This window comes from Doryrhamphus excisus, chromosome 1 (genome assembly GCF_030265055.1).
Source record: "Doryrhamphus excisus isolate RoL2022-K1 chromosome 1, RoL_Dexc_1.0, whole genome shotgun sequence".
In the NCBI taxonomy this organism is placed as follows: domain Eukaryota; kingdom Metazoa; phylum Chordata; class Actinopteri; order Syngnathiformes; family Syngnathidae; genus Doryrhamphus; species Doryrhamphus excisus.
Genome location: NC_080466.1, coordinates 32,134,954 through 32,154,819, shown reverse-complemented (window position 1 = coordinate 32,154,819; position 19,866 = coordinate 32,134,954). Strand labels below are relative to the sequence as shown.

Sequence of the window (19,866 nt, the reverse complement as noted above, 5' to 3'; positions counted from 1 at the left end):
ATGACAGCCTGTCAATGCGTACTGGGACATGGCTTTGGAACGTCATCGTGTGGATGCAGATTCTCATGACATTGGGGGGGGATACCCGTGTTGGTGCGGACATGCAGCCATGGTGTGAAGGTAGCGTGACATAGCATGATGATAATTATCATCAAGATCATGATGCTCATGCAGATGATCATGAAGATTATGATGATGATCTCGATGATGATGATGATGTTGATGATCATCATCATCAAGATCATCTGCTGAGCCACAGACGGCCTTCATTCAGCACCAAAACCCAACTTGCGCGTTCCTGAATGACTTTGCTCACCTCCTGCTCCCCCCCCTCCAGGTAGGGTCCCAGCAGCTGGGTCAACTCGGGCCAGTGCCTGGGGGGGTTCTGATACTGGTGATGATGGTCGGGGTACCGGGGAAACTGGTGGCGCTCCAACTGCTGCTGCTGCTCCAAGTCGGCGATTTGCAGAGCCCACTGGTAGACGAGGAAGAGAAGCGCGACCCCCACTGACACGAGCAGGTACCCCTTCCTGGCCTGCATGTGTGCTGTGGGGGGAGGAGGTGGCTTGCTTGGAAGGAGCAAGTAGGAGAAGTTGGTGGATCGGGGGTGCGGGTGGAGAAGGAATGATGCGGAGAGGGAGACGAGGGTTGGGGTCCCACCGGGAATCCTCTCTATCCACACTGCGGCATTTTGGGATTTGGAGTCACTGGAGAAGATACCAAGAAAATAGTCAATGCTCTCGCTGGCCACTCTGTCAGGACACCCCAACAATGCTTCTTATCGTGGGTGCCGTCCACACTGACCCCCCTCCTGTTGCTGAATAAGGCGGCCCAAATATTCCTATTCCTAACAGTGTGATACAAAGGATACAGGAATGGTCCACTTTTGCTGGACTTTTGAGACATGAAACACGTCGTCCTCTTTTCTGAGGCTTCTCCACACGAGAAGACAGTTAGCATGAAGGAGCTAACAACACTTTGAAAAATTGCCATTGGGGAATCTCTGGGAATCTGGGAATTGTGGGGAAAAATCTGAATAGCTAGCACGCAATTCCCACACCAGCTTCAATTTGAAGCAAGGCGTTAGAAGACAACAAAGGGAATATGAATATTAATGGTGTGCAGGTCACATGATGGAGCTTTCTAGAGGTCGCTAGGTGTGTCCCATCACGTCTCTCTCCCGCTTTTTACATCTTTAGAACCAGGAAGACGTGTGCTCACGTCCCCAAGATTGTGGGGCAAAACTCCCCCAAAAGTGGACGCGTCCTTCCAAGTCAAGGAAGTGGAGGCAGCCTTGCTGGCCAGCTCTTACTGGGAGGAATGGGAATGCCATGTGAAGCAGAAATATAGCACTTTATTTGCATAGCATCATTTGTAGATGTTCCATGTTGAAGGAACCCCCTCATCCCGGCTCAACTTTCAGGCCATAAAAAACAGAGAATGATTGACGTCCGCCACATCAGAGCTCCATTCCGTCTTCCTTCTGCTCTTTAAAGTGTGAAGACTCAGCAAAAGTTGGACTAGAATGCAGCCAATGTTTGAGCCCCCCCCCCCCCCCCCCCCCAGGGGGTGTTAGCATGCCGTATGAAGAGGAGTCCTACCTGTTCGCCAGAGGGACACCTGTGGTCCCCGGGAGTGCCGGTGCCGGATGCGTCCCCCTCCAGCCTGAGCATGCATCACATCACGCCGCCTCCGGATGGGGCAATTAACTCACACGCACGCACGCAGGCACGCACGCACACGCCGCCCCGCTCCATCCGTGCTGCCAAAACTTTCCGAGGGAAGAGCTGTGATTTTCATCCGTGAGAGGCAAGAGAACAACAAGACTCGGCGCTCGTCCACGCTGTGCACACCTCCTTCACCTCCTCCTCCACCTCCTCCACGCTCACTCGCAGCATCCGCGCACAAGCAGCGGTCCAAAGATGCGCGTCCATCTCAAGCGAATGCAAACGACTCTTCACTTTGACGGCGTCCGCAAACGCAGCATCCTCACCCCGCACGCAAGCAATCCCGTTTACAAGATCCCGGAGACTGACGCACACGCACACGCACACTCGAGTCGGCTTTCCTTCTCGTCTTCAATCGTCTTTTGAATCAGAGCACCCCACCTCCCTGCATCCCTGCATCCCGCATCCAGCATGATCCAGACATGAGTAGGCTGGCGGCAGTGTGGGTGGGGGGAAGTGTGTGTGTGTGTGTGGGAGGGGGGGTATTCAAGGTTGTTTGCAGCGTCGGTGTGCAACTTTTCATCTATTTCAAGTCGATGATCATCACTTACCAAACTCCGTTAACAAATGGGCCCATTTAAAGACGGAGGCCGTCACACCACCGCTGACTTCCCGACACTCCAGACGAGTTTAACCTGTCCCCGGGGCAACCTTCCCTGTTTGGAATCAAGCACATTTACGGCCAAGTGCAGATCATTTATGTTAAATCACCCATGATGTGTTAGCTGGACTTTTCTGGGACGGGGGGCCGTGGTTGCCAGTTTCTTAACGTGATCCTGCATCCGCCTTTATTTATGGAGTCATTCATGAAGTCCTGATTGGACTACCTGGACCAATTAGGGAGTCTTGACCGCTTCATCGTCCCTCCGGCACTCCAGCCGCGTTCCTCCCGTCCGCCCTGATAGAAATGGCTTTGCTTGAGATTTAGATCGATGACATGAACTCGTAAATTGGGAGGGGAAGCTTTAATGAGCACACGCAGGAAGATCGTGTCAAACGCTGCCCCCCCGTGGCCATTTGCAGCAGAGCAGCTCGTGCCTCACCTGGAGAGAAGGTGAATTTCAACACAGCTAACAAAAAGATCCTTTAGAGAAGCTGTTTGCTAGCCCTTCTCCGTACGGGACACATTACAGTAGTTGACCAGGAACCCGAATCACTACTCATTCACTTCTAGATACTTCCTCAGTAACTACTCTAAATTGGCAGGCCTGAGTTCCTCATCAGTTCCTCAGTAACTACTCTATTTCATCTACCTTATTGTAAAGTAAGACCAAGCTGTCTTTCCCAACTTCCTAAAAGTGTCAGCTGTTTCCCCAAAGCTTAAAGGATGTGACCAGGGAGAGCGAGCCAACTATACACCAATTAGTCTATGAGACAGAAAATCAATAGCTAATCAATCAATGAATGATTATTATGGTGCGTGATTATGGAGACCACCCCTTAAACAAATGTAAATATTGGTCAGTGACAACATAACTACCACCAGTCCAGGGTGTACCCCGCCTCTTGCCCAAAGTCAGGTGGGATAGGCTCCAGCATACCTCCACCCTAATAAGGATAAGTGGCATAGAAAATGAATGGTAGCAACAGTAAAATATGGTGGTGGTAGTGATGTCTGTATACCGTACAGCCATCTATGTACTTTACAGTACAGCCATATACGTATACATATAGTATGTACAATACATTCATATACTGTATATCTTTCATGCTTGTTGATTTTTGGAGGCACTTGTGCTACGTCTGCACTGCAAATTGATTTTTGGTGTCACTGCCACTCAGGATGTGTGTGTGTGTGCATGTGTGTGTGTGCGTGTGCGTGCGTGTGTGCGTGTGCATCATCTTCAACAGTAGCAACATATTAAGGTCGATCAATGGGCGAAAAGCACAGCCCCCAGGAAGCAGGCGACCTCCATCACCTCTTCTTCCTCCTCTAGAAGCAACCTTTCAGACAAAATAACATTTCACAAGTGACTGTGGCAAATGACCATGCCCCCCAGCGGTGATTTGTTACTCTGACCACCCCCCCGCTGCCTTCCTCTTGCATGTAAACCATTACATTATTTTTGCTCCCATATGGAGAAATCACATTTTAAAAAAAATAACCCCCTGGGTGATACAAAAAATGAATCATTAGCAGCTGTGGCTGTAGGCAACCTACTGGTGTGGTTGTTAGTACGCTTGCACAATCCAACATGCCTGAAAGCTTTTTTCATCCTAATCCTTCTCCATGTTTATTCCTCATCATATCTTTTCCATGTTGACAATATTTACTTTGCAGTTTGTCCTTTAAAACGTTCCCTGCCGTTCCCTTCCCATTCCAGGGTCACCACTGTCCTTTTAAAAGAAACAAGAAACGTTATCTGGCTGGGGCTCCACTGTGGTCCAATGGCAAATAGGCCCACCCACCTGCTGATTGACAGCTTCATAGCAGAGAAGTGAGTTCCCTTCAGAGCTCCAATGACTTCGCCATGGGAGCTGCCCGCTTGCGTTGAGGAGGAGCAAGGCACCTTTCAGCCCTCCACCACCTGGAAGGAGATTCAAAAAGCAGCACAAACAATAAGACTATTGGAGCAGAGTTTTGAGTGAGGTGGGGGGGCCAGCTTGACTCAGGTCAATAGCATGCATTTAGTATCAGGACAGGCCTGGACGCATCTTATTTCTGGTCACGTGTTGACCTTGCAAGATCTTGACATCCCTACTAATTAAAGCACATCAAAAGTTGCCATTTTATTGTGAAGTGCAGTCGTGACCTCCTATGGGAGAAGGAAAGGTACTTCCTGTTAGCATGATACCATGACACTGTTTTAAAAGCATATCTTTGCACATCAACATAGCTCGGCTCAAATATGTTTCAGTCCGACTCCCTCCCCAGATGTGTCCCAATATGAATGCTGCATTACCTGTGATCAATACCAGTGTCGGGACCACCATGGATGGACCCCATCCATCCAGGCTCCACAAGGCTGGTCCAGCAGACGTAATTTCAATGATGGAGTGATGAATGTCACGACCAGTCATGTCAACATCAGCGTGGTCCCTGCGCTGGGAGGAAGAATTAGTCTCATCTGTCTCTTAATGAATTCATCCATACCCCCCCCCTCATTCTCACCTTAAGGGACTTTGGTTTCTCCACATTGATCTGCCAGCGTCTCAGGAGGCTCGGATGTCTGCTTCCATTTCCTTCTGCACCTTCTGACATGCCAAGTACCTCCACGCAGGACGACACCAAGCACATCTTCTCTGAGCACAATCCTTTATTATCACAGCATACACCATTCATGCAGTACACCATTCATGCAGTACACCATTCATATAGTACACCATTCATATAGTACACCATTCATATAGTACACCATTGATACAGTACTGTAAATCATTCATCAATGAGATATCGGTAAATAAGATGAAATGAGTGAAGCCAACCAGAGGTTGATGAGAGAAGATGACATCTCTTCTTCTTGTCTTCATCTCCCCACCCTCATCTTGGATGAATGGATGGAGGAATGGATGGATGGATGGATGAATGAATGGATGGATGGATGAATGGATGAATGGATGAATGGATGAATGGTTGGATGGTTGGATGGTTGGATGGTTGGATGGATGGTTGGATGAATGGTTGGATGAATGGTTGGTCTGTTAGGCCGGGAAACATTCTGCAAGAGAGAAAAGCAAACATTACAGATGGACAATATCCATCCATCCACCCATCCATCCATCCATTTGGCTGAAACGGCAGCAGTGTGCTGCGGCGCCACCTGCTGTCGGTAGGAAGGCGGCGGGGGGACGGCGGGGGGACGGCGGGGGGGTCACCTGAGCAGATATCATTGAGCTCGTCGACCTCCTCCTGCACCCTGAGGAGGAGGAGGTCCTGCAGCATTTCCTGCTGCTGCTCCTCGCTGTCCACCCCCAGCAGGAGCAGGTGATGCTCCCTCAACCTCAGCAGAGCCCGGCCTGCGCCAGGGGTCAAAGGTGAAACTCCTTCAATGTTCTCAGGCGGCGTGGCGAGGCGGGCGTACCTGAAATGGCGTGCTTCATCACGGCTTTCTGGAGCACGCCCACCAGGCCGGGGTGGTGCTCCTGAAGCCACTCCAGGACCTCCCGCACCGACCACGACAACACTCGCTTGGGCGCTGGCTCCATCGCCACGGCAACCGCTTCAGCGAGGAACGGCTGGAAGAGAGCCACGAGGCAGAAAAGAAGATTTTTCTGACATTTCCAGTGAAATTGTTTGGGGTGCTGACATTCTGTTCCTTCCACTTTCCTCCAAGCTACACGACATCCTCATGGGGGGCCACAAACTGGTGTGACCTTTTCACTTCAAGGTAGAAAGTCATTTACTGTGTTAATTAGGAGAGGCGTGTGATTGGCCGGGTCTCGGTGGAGTCATTGACATACACGCGAAGACCATTAAGTCAAGGTGGAGGTGAAGACAAGCACGCCATTAGTGGCACACTGGATTGGGGAGATGTGTCCATGTGGGTGGCGGGAATCGAACCCAAAGCTCTTCCGACCGAGGGGAGACCGAACCAGGTTGTGGGAAACTTTCAGTTGCAAAGCTAAAAAATAATACATCAAATTATACATTCATGCAAATGCGTATCCATTGTTGAAATACGGGCCAATATTTTATTGAAAAATAATATACAGTTAGAAATTCCATGTTATTTTCAAGATGCTTGAACGCACCATCTATGTAACTGTGTCTCAGGCAGCACAGATACTCTACACTAGGGGTGGGCAAACTACGGCCCGGGGGCCACATGCGGCCCACCAAGCGTTTGAATCCGGCCCGCCAGTTGCTTTCTAAGTAACTTCAACTTTTAACATACAAACTGGCAACATGACTTGCAAGTCGGATGTCTGATTTAGTAAAAAATAAACAACAAAACTGTAAAATTAAATGACATAGTTTGATGTGGTGTGATGTTTAAAGTGCTCCTAAAAAAGGGACATGAGAACATACAACTGATATAGGATAACACTTTTACAGATAAAATTAGACAAATAATTCAAGGAAAATGATAAGCATAAAATAGTGTGTGTGTGTTAAATATATGTTCTGGCCCCCCAGACAATTTTGTTAACTCAATGCGGCCCTCGAGTCCAAATATTTGCCCACCCCTGCTCTACACTATACTCTATTTTTAGTCTTTTTCTTTCCTCTCATATTTGCTCCCACATGCTGACACTACGTGGGAATGCATAAAGGTAAGATTTGATGACCGTATTGAGAGCTCATGTATATTTGTGGTACACAACTTCGAGTTAATTCATGCTAGCGCTTGCTAGCATGTTATGACACGCATCAAACAGAGACGTTATAATATCTCTCTGAAAAAACAACTCCAGGCTGGTAACTGGTGGATATGTGTTCATTAAAACTTTTACTGTCATGTTGATTCTGCCTTGGTTTTACACGGTACGCGATTAGAAAAAGGCACCTGATCGCTATAATGTACTCCGGGGACGGGAAGGACCTCTGCTTTAGCCCCCAGTCCCGACCACAGGCTGATAAAACAGGCCAAACAATGCTCCCCTCTTGTGGTCCTTCGCGGTATTACAGGGTAAGGCGGTCTTCAACCCCTTAGCTTTGCTTTACCTTCTTCACGGCATGTTAGTGGTTTGTTGAGTCATTTGTCAACATTGTCGCATTTATAATCCAACTGTCGTTTCTTCGTCACAGTCAGCCTCACTTTCACCTTGTACAAATATGGCGCAATCAAACAACCAAGTCTTGTATGGAATGGAGCGACACAGCACGTCCAGCGTGAAACCACAACAGTACTCATGGTACAGCAAACACTTACTACATCGTGGAGACGTTTTTACTTCAGTTTTAGCGCCCCAATTTGCCACCTTACCTTCTCCCAGGTGTGTCTTTGTCCTGCGTCTCTCCGAATAATGGCGTGGCAGGCCTCCACCTGCCCACTGGAGGCGTCGTTCTTCCTCCTTGGCCGCGCCCGCCATTTTCCTTATTGTGGGACAAGGTGTGTTCAAGTGTACTCGGAAATTCATCTAAAACGAGTGTCAAGAAATGGCATTCAGTTTTATGACGACAATATCAGTTCTTGTTGCACAATCAGGTCAAAATTATTCTTGTTGTTTTTAATTGAATCAGTATTGAAAGTCATAATGGCAAGCAGTAAATCAAAATATCGCGAGAAGAAGACGAACGTAGACTAGACTAGAATACTGTACACGGTGGTACCTTCATGCATTCATGCATTCCTCATCAGGTAGAGGGCGCACGCGTACAGCTGATGACGCAACATCTCCAGCTGGCCTGGAGAAGACCTCCAGCTGGAGTTCGCGATGATGACGCCATGATGTTTTTTGGGGGGTGGGGAGGGGGTTGAGCTGACTGTTGTAGCCTAGTGCCTTCTTCCTTCCTTCCTTGCTTCCTTCCATTCCACGCGTGGAACTCGCGGACGTCTGCTCGGCCATGAAGATCCCAGCGGAGCTGTGAATTGCACTTCTTCCTTCTGACGAGGTGAGCGGGAAACTTGTTTTGTCCTGACTTCGTCCACACGCACCGGCCACTTTATTAGGAACACCTGCTCGTGCAGCCTCGGGGATTGAATGTGAGAAACTTTATGCCATGTACTTTATGTACCTGCAGTACATACTGTACATACAGTACATACTGTACATACAGTATGTACTGTACGTACTGTCTGGTACATACTTACTACATGCATACTAGGAGCGACCCGCACACTCAATTGTTGCTTCTCATTAACAGTGGTGTCCAAAGTGTGGCGCGGGGGCCTTTGGCAGCACAATGCACAGTCTAAAAATGTTATTTAGCAAGAAAACTAAAAAGTGGGAAAATAATGGAATAACCTGCAGTCATTTGACAAGAATAAAGCCAAAATATTACAAGAAAATATTGTAATTGTACAGGAACAATGTTGGAATATTAGGAGGGAAAATAAAATCACCTTCCTAGCATGAAGAGGAATTATGAAAGAAAGATGTCTTTTTTTTAATATTGTGAAAAACAAAGAAAGCAAGGAGTAAAGTTGTCATATATCATACATACTCTACATACTAATGCATACTCTACATATACTAATGCGTACTCTACATACTAATGCATACTCACACACATGCAGACACACTAAGTATAGTATCCAGTACTAATGAACTAATATGAGTTCATAAGTATTCTCAGTCCAAATGAAGGAAACTGGAGGAGGAAGTAGGATGAGCTAAATCACGCCAGCAGCGTGTGATGCTAGCTGATGCTAGCTGCTGTGGGCGTTGCAGGCATGGGACGCCAGGAAGATACAAGGCAGAGCGGGGGTTTCCTTTGCAGAGATTACTGTTTGTTTTGCGAAGGAGGTAACCTCCTCTTCACATGCAGTGTTTTATACATTATTATTATTTGTATTCATACTTGATCTCCTCCAGCCAGGAACACGAAGAGAAAGAGCACCCTAACCCATATGCTAACGAGGTATACTCTACATATATGTCATAGCCCAGCTGACAAATGCTAGTATCCATGGCAACCCACTCTCTCATCTTTTTACCCATTTTTGCTGTCATCTTTTTTTGATTTTCCAAATATTTCAACATTCTTCAAAGTCGTTCTTCAATTTTCATGGCCTGATATTATGACTTTATTTTCACAGTATTAGTAACTAGTATCAAAAGAGGAAACATCTGTCTTTAATATGTCAATGTTATGCTACTAAAATAACTTATTTTTTTAACATTGTTCCTGTCAAATGATCCCTGTTCTTCTTAGATTACACATTTTTGTCTCTTTTGATTATTATTGTAAAATTCCTGCTGACTTTTAATGCTGTTCATTGTTTAGAATGCGTGGTGGGCCCCAAAGGGCCCCCGGGCTGCCTGTTGGACACCCCCGGGGCACATTCTAGGTGTCGTATTGAGTAAAAGCCTGACCTGTGACCCATGGGGTGACTTTTAGCATATCCATTCCGATCCAGGAACCAGCGTGATCAATCAAATCAATCAAATCAATGAAATAAACATGAAAGGCACAGAGACCACAGGAGGTGAGCAGGTACATCACAAACGTCTCCAGTCAGATTAAACACATACAGAACAATAATAGTCTAAATAAACCACGATCCAACAGTAGAGTGCAGGATATAAGATCACCACAGCGCCCCTGCTGGTGACCGCCTGGTATTGCAGCCCACTTTGTCTTCATCAGCCATGACTTGTTGCTCAGGATGCCTTCATCGAGTGGCCATGCTTCATAGCAGTCCTAAGCGTGAGCTCCATGGGAAACTGCTGTGTTTGATGAGAGCGGAGCAAGGTGACTCTTTGCTTTCCCACCCTAACCCCCACCACCGCCCCCCAACCCCCCAACGCACACCGTGCCATGCAAACACGCTTGAGGCGGATCTCCTAGCAGCCTCAATAGCTGGCTAGTGGGCTGGCTTTAGTCCCTCCTTCATGAGAAAGTCCAGGCGGAGATCTCCCGCTGGGAGCAGCCGTGCCACACCTCGCCTTTGTGGTCCTCGGCCTGGAACTGCCGGGCTCCTCGCTTGGCGGGAGAGGAGCGCGTGGATCCCAGGTCATGTGACGCACACAGGCAGGCGGCGGGACCTCCGTTTGTGATTCCACGTGATGTCCCTCTCACTTTGTCACATCTACTCCTCATACAACCTTGACGATAGTTCTTCTGGAAGTGATGGCTTTATTCCCATCATATTTGCTCCTCATCATACTGTATTATAAATAATATATCATAAATCATCTTTTTCAGCTTTATGTTAACTCACAATGTTCCAACTTTATTCTCATAGATAGCAACTTTTTTCTCTTCCGAATGCAACTTTTTGGTTGTGAACATTTTGAATTTATTTTCATAAAATGACAGCTGTGTTCAACTTTCTTCTATATTTCTTCTTGTAATTTGGACTTTATTCCCATGGCATTCTAGCTTCCCCCAAGCTGATTTTCCCCAAAGTGACAACTTTATTTCTTCTTTTCTTATCGTAGCTTTACTGAAATAGCATTTTTTTCTGGAATTGTTTTCTTCAGACTATTTTGGCTTTCTTCTTGTAAAACGACTGCAGACTCATCCATTTTTGCTGTAGTCGTGGGTTTTTTCCCCATTTTTTCCCCATTTTACTGGCCGCCAAGTAACCTTCCATGTCATACGTACTTTATGCTACACAGCGATATGGATACGGATGGAAGGAGATACAATCACAAATACCACCACAGCCTCCACGCCGCAAGCACTTCCTGCTGCTCTGTTTAGCTTGGACAGCCTTTTCTTAACCTGCATGTCCCATCTCTCTTCATGTGTGTACGTGTGTGTGTGTGTGTGTGTGTGTGTGTGTGTGTGTGTGTGTGTGCAACCAGGAGAATGGAGACCAAGAGCATGTACCTGACAACCTACGAGGAGCGGGAGAACGCCTCCATGTACGAGGACGCCTACGATGGACGCAACCTGTCCAAACTCAACCTGTGTGATGAAGGTGAGCACGAGGAGGAAGAGGAAGCCATGTTTTATTGAGCTTGTTGGATGGATGGATGGGTGGATGGATGGATGGAGGGGTGGATGGATGGGTGGATGGATGGACAGATGGGAATCCTACTTCACTTGTTAGGATTGTCAAGTCACACAAACAGGAAGTTAGCCTTCAAAGTGCACTCTCACGCTTTGCTTCACGTAAACCTTGCCCGGGTTCATGCCTGTGGTTCAGCTTAGCTTAGCTTAGCTCGCTCAGCGGTGTAGCACGCTATCAGGAAGCAAGGCAGCGTCTGCCGCCGGTCCACTTCCTGTTTGCGTGATGCCAAGTTGCTGCGTCGTGCGGTCTGTGCGTCTTCTATACATTCCAAGCACGTGACACATCTGAGACAGCTGCCTTTGCCTTCCTGTGTGTGTTCTTCATCATATACGGGAAGCATGCGTGTGTGTGTGTGTGTGTAGCGACATGGTCCAAAATGAAAGCGGCTGCAAGATGTTTCAGCTTAAAGAGTGCGAGGCGAGCCAACATGACACAAAGATGGGCGCTCATTAGAAGATCATCATGTCCCTAAACTGGCTGCGTTTCATACATACTTGCTTTTATGGCCGCCCTTCTGGGTGTCTGCTTCATGGAAGCTTTGCTGTTTCATTACAAGGTGTCATGCTTGGCACTGATCCATTCAGAAGATGTTCACCATAGAACAGAGGTCAACCTGTGGCTGAAGAATAATAAGAATAATAGTAGAAAAGCATGCTTTCTTGTATGGACCATAAAGGACATCTTTACTATTATTATTACTATTATTAGATGGAACATAAACATCCATAAAGGCCATCTTTACTATTATTAGATGGAACATAAATCATCCATAAAGGAAGAACAAGTGAGTAGAGCTGTCTGGACATCCAATAACACCCCTATAGTCACCTTTCCACTCATGCTACCCAACATAACAAGAGAAAATAAGACATGTAACGCACCATGGGGAGGTTGTAAATGATAAAGCGTATGTATATGTACGTGTAAGATCAACATATCAACATAAGATGAAATGATAAAGCGTATGTATATGTACGTGTAAGATCAACATATTGTCCCAACATATGAAGAGGATGTTTAGCAACATTCTTGAGTGGAGGCGTGCTTTCCATCAAGAGGCGAGGCAAACGTCCAAAGATCACGCTTTACGTGTTGTGTTCTGAGTGCCAAATGTGGTTTCTCATTGTCCCTGAAGTGGTCTTAAACAGTTTCGGGCGCCATGTTTCTGTGGTGTTCAGGTTCCGGGAGGCGGCGCAGGAAAGCTGAGCAGTGTTGCGGCCCGCTCAACTCCCTCTCCGGCGTCAAGTACGCCATTGCGGCGCTCTACGTGCTCCTTCTTCTCACCATCTTGGGACTCGGCCTGGCAGGTTAGTATTGGGGGATGCCCGCTGGCGTACGTTATGGTGGTCTACAAAAGCAAAGGCATTTCTAGTTAGCTTGAGCGGTTAGCTTGAACGTCTGAGATCAATATGTTTGCATATGGAAAGAGTTTCATGTCCATCAGCCATCCTTCACACACACACACACAGTGCAGTATGGTGGGGAGGGGGGGGGTTAAGCTCATTTCCTTGTGTTAGTGTAGCGTAGAGTAGAGTAGAGTAGAACACACACATTGAATAAACAAGTCATGGTAAGAGTAAAGTGAAACGCCAACAATGAAGTCTCACGGGGGGGGGGGGGGGGGGGGGTAAATGCAGTGGAATATTAGCCCCCCCAACATCTACAACACAGTCTAGCTGACTTTTATACACATGCTTGTCCTGTGTATGTACAGTATATTTTCTTTATATACAGCATACAGCATACAGCATACAGCATACAGCATACAGCATACAGCATACAGCATACAGCATACAGCATACATACATCCCTGGGCTAGTGCTGTGACATACATAGAGGTATAAATAGAGAATACTCCAGGTGTCTAGGAACATGCATCATGGCTGGCTTAGCTGAGGAAGTGTTAGCAGGGAAGGTATGTGTCCTCATGCCTTCCTTCTGCATGGTGGACCTACACATGCTTGGATGAGTGTGGTGTGGAAGAAGTTGCTGACGGCTGACCCGTCTCTTGGGTCTCTCTTGGGTCTCTCTTGGGTCTCTTGTGTTTCCTCCACTTCCTGTATAGTAAGCTGATCCTGTACTGCGTACGCTTTGTGTGTACATGTACATGCACATGTAGTTAAGTACGTCTTCTGTACTGTATATGACTTCATATCACTCGCCTTCTGCTCCTCCAAGTTGATTAGGGAAAAAACCCTTGGAAAAACCCTGGCAGGATGCCTTCTGTCCAATACACACTGTGTGTGTGTGTGTGTGTGTGTGTGTGCACTGTGAAGCTTACACAGGGGCCTCCTTGCAAAAGTCCAAATTGTTCATAGACGAGGGAAGACGAGAAGAGGCTGATGAGTGAGAAGAAGGACAAGGAGGGTGGTGTGGAGATGTAGTAGAGATGTAGTAGAGGGTGGTGTGGAGATGTAGTAGAGATGTAGTAGAGGGTGGTGTGGAGATGTAGTAGAGGGTGGTGTGGAGTTTTTTACGGCGCTTCCATCATCATCATCATCATCAGCTGTGTGTTTGCAGTTTAGCATGCTAACATTCAGTTAGCCAAGTTGAGCCAAAAGCACATGTAGCTGGAACATTGGGCGTATCATTGGTGTTGGCTTCATTGCAAATAGCTGAATGGACCTCCATTCGACCATCTAAGGTGTATTTCCTGTTGTGGTGGACAGGGCAGCAGCATACCAGCTGACTGCCAGTGAAGAGAATTCCCGTTAGAAGATTCAGTGTCTTCAAGGGAAAGGCAGCTGTGACAGATGAGACGTAACGTTTGGGATGTTTTGCTGATTGCCTCACAGGCCTGGCTTGCTTTTTCTCCCTGGTGAAATAAAGTTAGGTTTCACAAGCAACCACTCGTAAATGCAAACATGAATTGTGGTCAAGCTGCAAAAAGGCCAACATCAGACTCTCTACAAAGCATACAGTCGTACAGTCCTCCCTTTATGGCCCTGCACTGGCCCCAGGACCAACTCTCGTAAATTAATTTCCATCATAATGGATGGATGAGGTGGATGGATGGATGGATGGGTGGGTGGATATTTAAAGTTTTGTGTCACCAACAATTTCATACTTCAAACTCTATCTTAATGTTTTTGTGGACATTTTTTCCATTTTTGCTTTTGTTTTGTTCATTTAATTTAATTTAATTCTATTTTAGAATATGCCGAGGGCCAATCCAAAACACCATGGGCTACTTTGGACACCCCTGCTGTACACCACGGTGACAGTTTGACCCTGGAATGGATAAATTCCATTGCTGTTGTTTCCTACGGGGAAATGTGCTTCAAATCCAAAACACACACACCTGGACTACACGCTAACTGCACGTGGGGGGGTCACTTGAGCTCCCTTTGAGGGCTTGTCCCAAGAAAAAACAGCACACTTGGAGATAAAACGCAGGCCACAATGTGAACCAGATGTGTCTGCCTGTTTAGAAAAAGGCCAAAAATGGTGAAATGTCACTCTGATCCGCTTTCAAAGACAGAGCCAAGCTTTATGCGCACGCTTGTCAAAACAACACTTTGTCATCTTGACGACTCTACAACAGCTTCTTTCCAGAAATATCTGCACCACGGTACCTTCCATCAACTCCTTCTACCAGGTACACGGCTTCACTTCTTTTTACACTTGTGGGACGTCTTCAAGGATGATGGAGGATGGAACGTTTCCATCGTCACCAAGCCACCAAGGCTCCATGTCCATCATGTCAGCTGCTTATGAAGACATTGTTCCTTGCTGGGCCACAGCAGGTGGCTCCTCCCCCTCTGTCACGATGTTTCAACAGGTACGCTTGGTACACGAGGTGCATTCAGGGGTATTCGGGTACACACTCCGAGCGGCCGCTGTCACGCCACGTAGGTCTCTTTTCAAACGCTGCATGGCTGGCGTGTCAGGTGGCTGATGAGGTTCTTCCCCTTCGTGGAGAAGCGTACAAGTCGCAATGTCCTCCTCATAAAGGGAATGTTTGTTTACAAGTTCGCAGGCAGGAAGAAAAAGGAGCGCTTGGTTCGCTCACCCGTGCGGTACGAGTAGTCTGGCCTCATTGGAGCGTTTCTGTGAGGTGAGCTATTTCTACTGTTCCAGGATCTATCGGTACCATTCCTCGTGTCGGCCCCTAGTCTTAACTCTACCCCCCCCCGGAGAACTCTAAGTAGACAAACATGGACACACAAACACACACACTACTAGTGCACGTACACGTGCACGCCATCCCAGCAGCTTTAAATTGACTGTGAGAACATAAAGTCTTCCCTAATGTGTTTCTCTGAAGAAGAAAAGTGCCTGGGCAACGTCCCAAAGTTCCCCCAGTGGGAGTCGTACACACACACACACATGCACACGTACACACACACATGCACACGTACACACACACACACACATACAGAGTACAGAGCAGAGGAAAGGTACGTGAGGCCATCATGAACATGTACCAGCTAATTGGATGTCTCACTCCCTCCTTTTCTTGGATGACCCCCCCACCCCTTCCTCTTTTTTCTTGCTGCAGTGTTCCTCATCACGTCTACAGCAAACTTGAAATACACAATTCAGGTCCCGCTGGGGAAGTCTGCTTCCCAGCATGTCTTGCGGGTTACAAATGAGCATAAACTTTCCTTTCATTCATTTTTCTTGCTTTAAAAATGTATTTGTTTCATTGTTGGGGGGTTTGTTTAGAACAGGGCCAATAAAAAAAAACAGGCCACAAACGGCCCCCGGGCTGCACTTTGGACACCCCTGTCATATAGTCTCCCTGCTGCTCGTCTTTGTCATGTGGACACTGGCGAGGAAAAGGCTGATTATTACGAAAGCCGTCCAGCCGGCGTGCCGGGCGCTAACGTGCTAGCTTAGTAACCATGGAGCCAGCAGGCACGGCGAGCATCGCTCTGCGGGACGTTTATCTTCTCCGAGCCCACTCACAATGCAACACGGTGACTTGGTGTCAGTCAGGAATGCAATTACCTTCCAAGCTGCCCTCCTTCTCGTCTCCATCCGTGGAGGGAGGTTGTGCAACACGTCCTGCTGGCTGGAAGGACCAGGTCTGGGACCAGATCTGGGACCAGGATGTACCGCTTCATTCCAATACCAGCTGATGCTGAGGGCCTCCAACTTATGACAAAACACTTCATGGGCCCAGTGGGAGCCCCCCCCCCCCATGAATCACTTGCCTTAACACCTGCATGGATGGCGTGATTGCGGCGTCACGCCGCTGGCTGCTAAGCTTTGAAGCGGGTCGCCAGGCAACGTGAGGTCAACACGACGTGAAGACAGGATCTGTGATGCTACATCAGCACGTCTCAGCCTTTGGGATCCACAAAATGTTCCCCTTGGTTTTCACCCGGATGGAACATCGGCAGCCTGCTGTCCGGATAAACTTGGTCTGTTCTGGAAGCGTGCGTCCAGGAAGGCCGAATCCAACAATTTGACAAGAATAATGGAAAAATATCATTTTAGTCGATAGAAAGTTGAAATATGAAAATCTTAGTCTTATGAAGGCTTAAATAAAAAAGTCTTAATATGAGAAACAAAGAAAACGACAAATAGCTGTGTCATTTTTGGAAAATGGAGGTTACAATATCACAAGATTGACGTCAAATCTAAAGTCCAAATTGGGAAATGGGGATTTTACCACAATAACGTCAAAATATTCCGAGAAAAAAGTAACAAAGTGCTAATATTGCAATGAAAGAAGTACAAGTGTGAAGATTGTATGTGAAAGTTGAGAAAAAGAAATGATATGAAAATAATAATAATAATAATATGTTTTCACCAACACAGCCAGATGGAATATACAGTACGTTATGTACTGTCCTTAGCATATGGTAGAAAGATGCATCCTTTCATGTTCGGCACGTGGAGGAGGAGTTGTGGACGCCCTGGTGTAGATTGAAGATTCGGCCCGCTAGAGAGCCCCCCCCCCCCCCATCTGCTCTACATTAAGCACACCGCCGCCGTCCAGGCTGACGGCCGTGATGCATGTGACCAAATCTCTCGCTGTTGCTGGGAGATGAGACCTCGGGGCTCGGGACTCCTGGTTCTGGGTTAGATGATTGTACTGACTGGCAGGTAAGGAGTCGGAAGGAACTAACTAACTAACCGACAGCGTCTTCCTTTGCTCCTCCCGGCAGTGTCTCGCTCCCAGACGACCTCGCAGCGGCAGCATCTGCTGATGGAGAACTCTCAGGGTGACATCCTGGAGAACATCTGGAAGCTGGAGAACCTCTTCCAGAACCACAGCGACTGGCTGCAGAGGCTGGAGCTTCTGCTCAAGGTGAGCAGCATCAGGCGAGGCTTAGCTTGTTGACTGGCAGCTTTAAGATGTGTAGAGAAGCCTTGTCTTGATGAGGATGTCTGGCCTGGATGGATGGATGGATGGATGGATGAATGGATGGATGAATGGATGGATGAATGGATGGCGCTGCCATGCAACCTCTGTCCACCAGAGGGGGGTTGACGTCATTGCAGCGCCCCAGCAGGCACAACTTTTGAATATATTTTTATCTGTTCTACGTCACAATATCACTTTTTCTGCAACAAATGTTTGGATGGCAACGTGATGTTTGGTTCAGTTCTTTCTTTCTTTGCGTTCTTCTTCTCCCGTCTCGGCCTGCACCTCACAGAGCCTGGAGGTGGACATGAGGAGCATGCAAGCTCACTCCCTCCACTCCGAGGGCTACCTGCTGCAGCTGGACGACCGGCTGGCCTCCTTCAGCAACTCGGCCGGCAGGAACCTGACGGGCCTGAGCGACGAGGTGGCCCGGACCTCCTCTTGGCTGCACGACCAGCACCTGCTGCTCAGGTAGCGTCTTGACGCTAACTTAGCCTAGCTTAGCCTGACCGCATTTGTTCCCAAGGGAGACCTCGGGCCAGGTGAACGGGCTGAGAGAGAAGCTGGACGAGGTCAACTGGACGGTGGGAGCCGTCAATCACACCTTCAGCAACGACATCAACGTTCACCACCTGAAGATCCAAGACTTGCAGGTACGACGCCATCGTGGCGTTCATCCGGCGTCGCAACTGAAGGTTGCGTGTTTAGATCCAGATCGGCAACATTACAGAAGACACGTCCAGTCTGTGGGTGACGCACGTCCACACCGAGGCGCAGCTGAGGAACGAGATGGAGATCCTGAACACCATCACTGAGGACCTCCGTCTGAAGGACTGGGAGCACACCTTGGCCCTGAAGAACGTCACTTTTATAGAAGGTGCACATCTGGAGCTCCAAGCTTCTCCTCCCATGCGGGGATGTGGACCAAGGTCCACTCCTTGCGCTTTCCCGCCAAAACCTCACGTGGTCCTTTCATTAGACACGCCTCCCATGTGACAACCAATGCCAGCCTCTGCCAGCCTGCCAGGGTACCAAAGCGCTTCCTGGCCAATCGGGATCATGTGATGTCCTCCCAGCTCCGTGGGCCAGTCTCATGGTGCCGGACTTAGCGTACACCATGTCCTGCCCCCCCTAGACCCCAAGCAGGCGAGCACATGGGCACGCGTGCCAGCGTGTCTTGGTTCTGGACTGGATCTCATGCGGAGGTGGACCTAATGAAGTGCTGCAGTGAGTGAGCGCATGTCTAAAAGTCACTGAAAAAGGGTTTCATGTCTTCCTGCAGGGCCCCCGGGGCCAAAAGGAGAGAAGGGAGACACGGGGCCGCTGGGCCCCCCCGGGGCTCCTGGATTGACGGGTTTAAGAGGTTGGTACCTGCAATCGTAGAAGTACACAGAAATACACCCAGTATAAATACACCCAGTATAAATACACCCAGTCATCTGCAAAATGGAACATTCCGTCTTCTAATGTGTCACCTGATGGATATTTGCATCCAGCAAAGAAGGAGATGGCAATGACACAACGTATAAATTGCTAGGGCTAGGGTTAGAGCTAGGACTTGGGTTAGAGCTAGGGCTAGGGTTAGAGCTAGGACTAGGGTTAGAGCTAGGACTAGGGTTAGAGCTAGGACTAGGGTTAGGGTTAGAGCTAGGACTAGGGTTAGAGCTAGGACTAGGGTTAGAGCTAGGACTAGGGTTAGAGCTAGGGCTAGGGTTAGAGCTAGGGCTAGTACGTTATTTGGGTGTACTTTATGCCATGTTGTCCCCGACCCCTCCATCCGAGGATCAGTTCTCTACAGCAGCAACACGTGCAAAGCGTCCGGGAAGCTGTTATGAAATAGAATATAAAAAGCATTAGTCAGATTTGCACGTTTCCAAGTCCCTTATTGTTGGGATCAGCCAGCGAAAACAAATGAAAGTATTTGGATGGGCTCTCATGCCATCCCTCCGCACATGTGTTGCTATGCACCAACACATGAAAAATAACAATATTACACGTTGAACCCTGTCAAACCTCCAAATGGGCAAAATACTGCAAGTAGTACATGCTGTCAAGAATAAGTGGAATTTGCTGGAATATGTTGTTTTTATTCATAGTAGGACATATTCAACCAAGAAACAGAAGTCATGTATTGATTCATCACAGCGTGAAGGACACTGTATGTATTTCACCGTGTTTTCCGTTCATATGTTTGGGTGTCTGGAACAGATGAATCCGATTGAAACGGGGAAACATTTGTGTTTCCTTTCCATTT

The 19,866-nt window shown here is 47.9% G+C and overlaps 3 protein-coding genes across 11 annotated transcripts in view; 1 reads left to right on the top strand and 2 right to left on the bottom strand.

The window, feature by feature from the left end:
- Nucleotides 1–2,383, bottom strand: part of LOC131132435 (exostosin-1) — a 51,545-nt gene extending 49,162 nt beyond the window's left edge. The window contains exons 1-2 of one of the 2 annotated variants that reach the window (XM_058078045.1): nucleotides 2,279–2,383; nucleotides 317–707 (exon numbers count right to left, since the gene is read on the bottom strand). In XM_058078045.1, the coding sequence (XP_057934028.1) occupies nucleotides 317–707; nucleotides 2,279–2,304 (417 nt within the window). In that variant the 5' untranslated portion in view covers nucleotides 2,305–2,383. Of the gene's footprint in view, nucleotides 1–316; nucleotides 708–1,601; nucleotides 2,087–2,278 lie in introns of those variants that run through there. The other variant, XM_058078053.1, reaches the window with a different exon arrangement.
- On the bottom strand, nucleotides 2,339–7,726 carry LOC131132505 (sterile alpha motif domain-containing protein 12-like). 6 transcript variants are annotated; one of them, XM_058078240.1, is made up of 7 exons: nucleotides 5,750–5,898; nucleotides 5,154–5,386; nucleotides 4,840–4,938; nucleotides 4,631–4,772; nucleotides 4,137–4,255; nucleotides 4,002–4,064; nucleotides 2,339–2,383 (listed from the first exon to the last, which is right to left on the bottom strand). In XM_058078240.1, the coding sequence occupies exons 2-6, from the start codon at nucleotides 5,196–5,198 to the stop codon at nucleotides 4,017–4,019; spliced, it is 453 nt and encodes a 150-aa protein (XP_057934223.1). In that variant the 5' UTR covers nucleotides 5,199–5,386; nucleotides 5,750–5,898; the 3' UTR covers nucleotides 2,339–2,383; nucleotides 4,002–4,016. The 6 variants fall into 6 exon arrangements, with proteins under 6 accessions (XP_057934223.1, XP_057934216.1, XP_057934232.1 ...); XM_058078233.1 differs by lacking the exon at nucleotides 2,339–2,383 and adding an exon at nucleotides 2,743–3,671; XM_058078249.1 differs by lacking the exon at nucleotides 2,339–2,383 and having other exon boundaries at nucleotides 3,760–4,064; nucleotides 4,840–4,982.
- Nucleotides 7,692–19,866, top strand: part of scara5 (scavenger receptor class A, member 5 (putative)) — a 17,095-nt gene continuing 4,920 nt past the window's right edge. For 2 of the 3 annotated variants that reach the window (XM_058078130.1, XM_058078151.1), the window contains exons 1-8: nucleotides 8,078–8,223; nucleotides 11,085–11,200; nucleotides 12,472–12,600; nucleotides 17,413–17,555; nucleotides 17,905–18,083; nucleotides 18,139–18,265; nucleotides 18,321–18,489; nucleotides 18,895–18,975. In XM_058078130.1, coding sequence (XP_057934113.1) covers nucleotides 11,089–11,200; nucleotides 12,472–12,600; nucleotides 17,413–17,555; nucleotides 17,905–18,083; nucleotides 18,139–18,265; nucleotides 18,321–18,489; nucleotides 18,895–18,975 — 940 coding nt within the window. In that variant the 5' untranslated portion in view covers nucleotides 8,078–8,223; nucleotides 11,085–11,088. Of the gene's footprint in view, nucleotides 7,721–8,077; nucleotides 8,224–11,084; nucleotides 11,201–12,471; nucleotides 12,601–17,412; nucleotides 17,556–17,904; nucleotides 18,084–18,138; nucleotides 18,266–18,320; nucleotides 18,490–18,894; nucleotides 18,976–19,866 lie in introns of those variants that run through there. The other variant, XM_058078141.1, reaches the window with a different exon arrangement.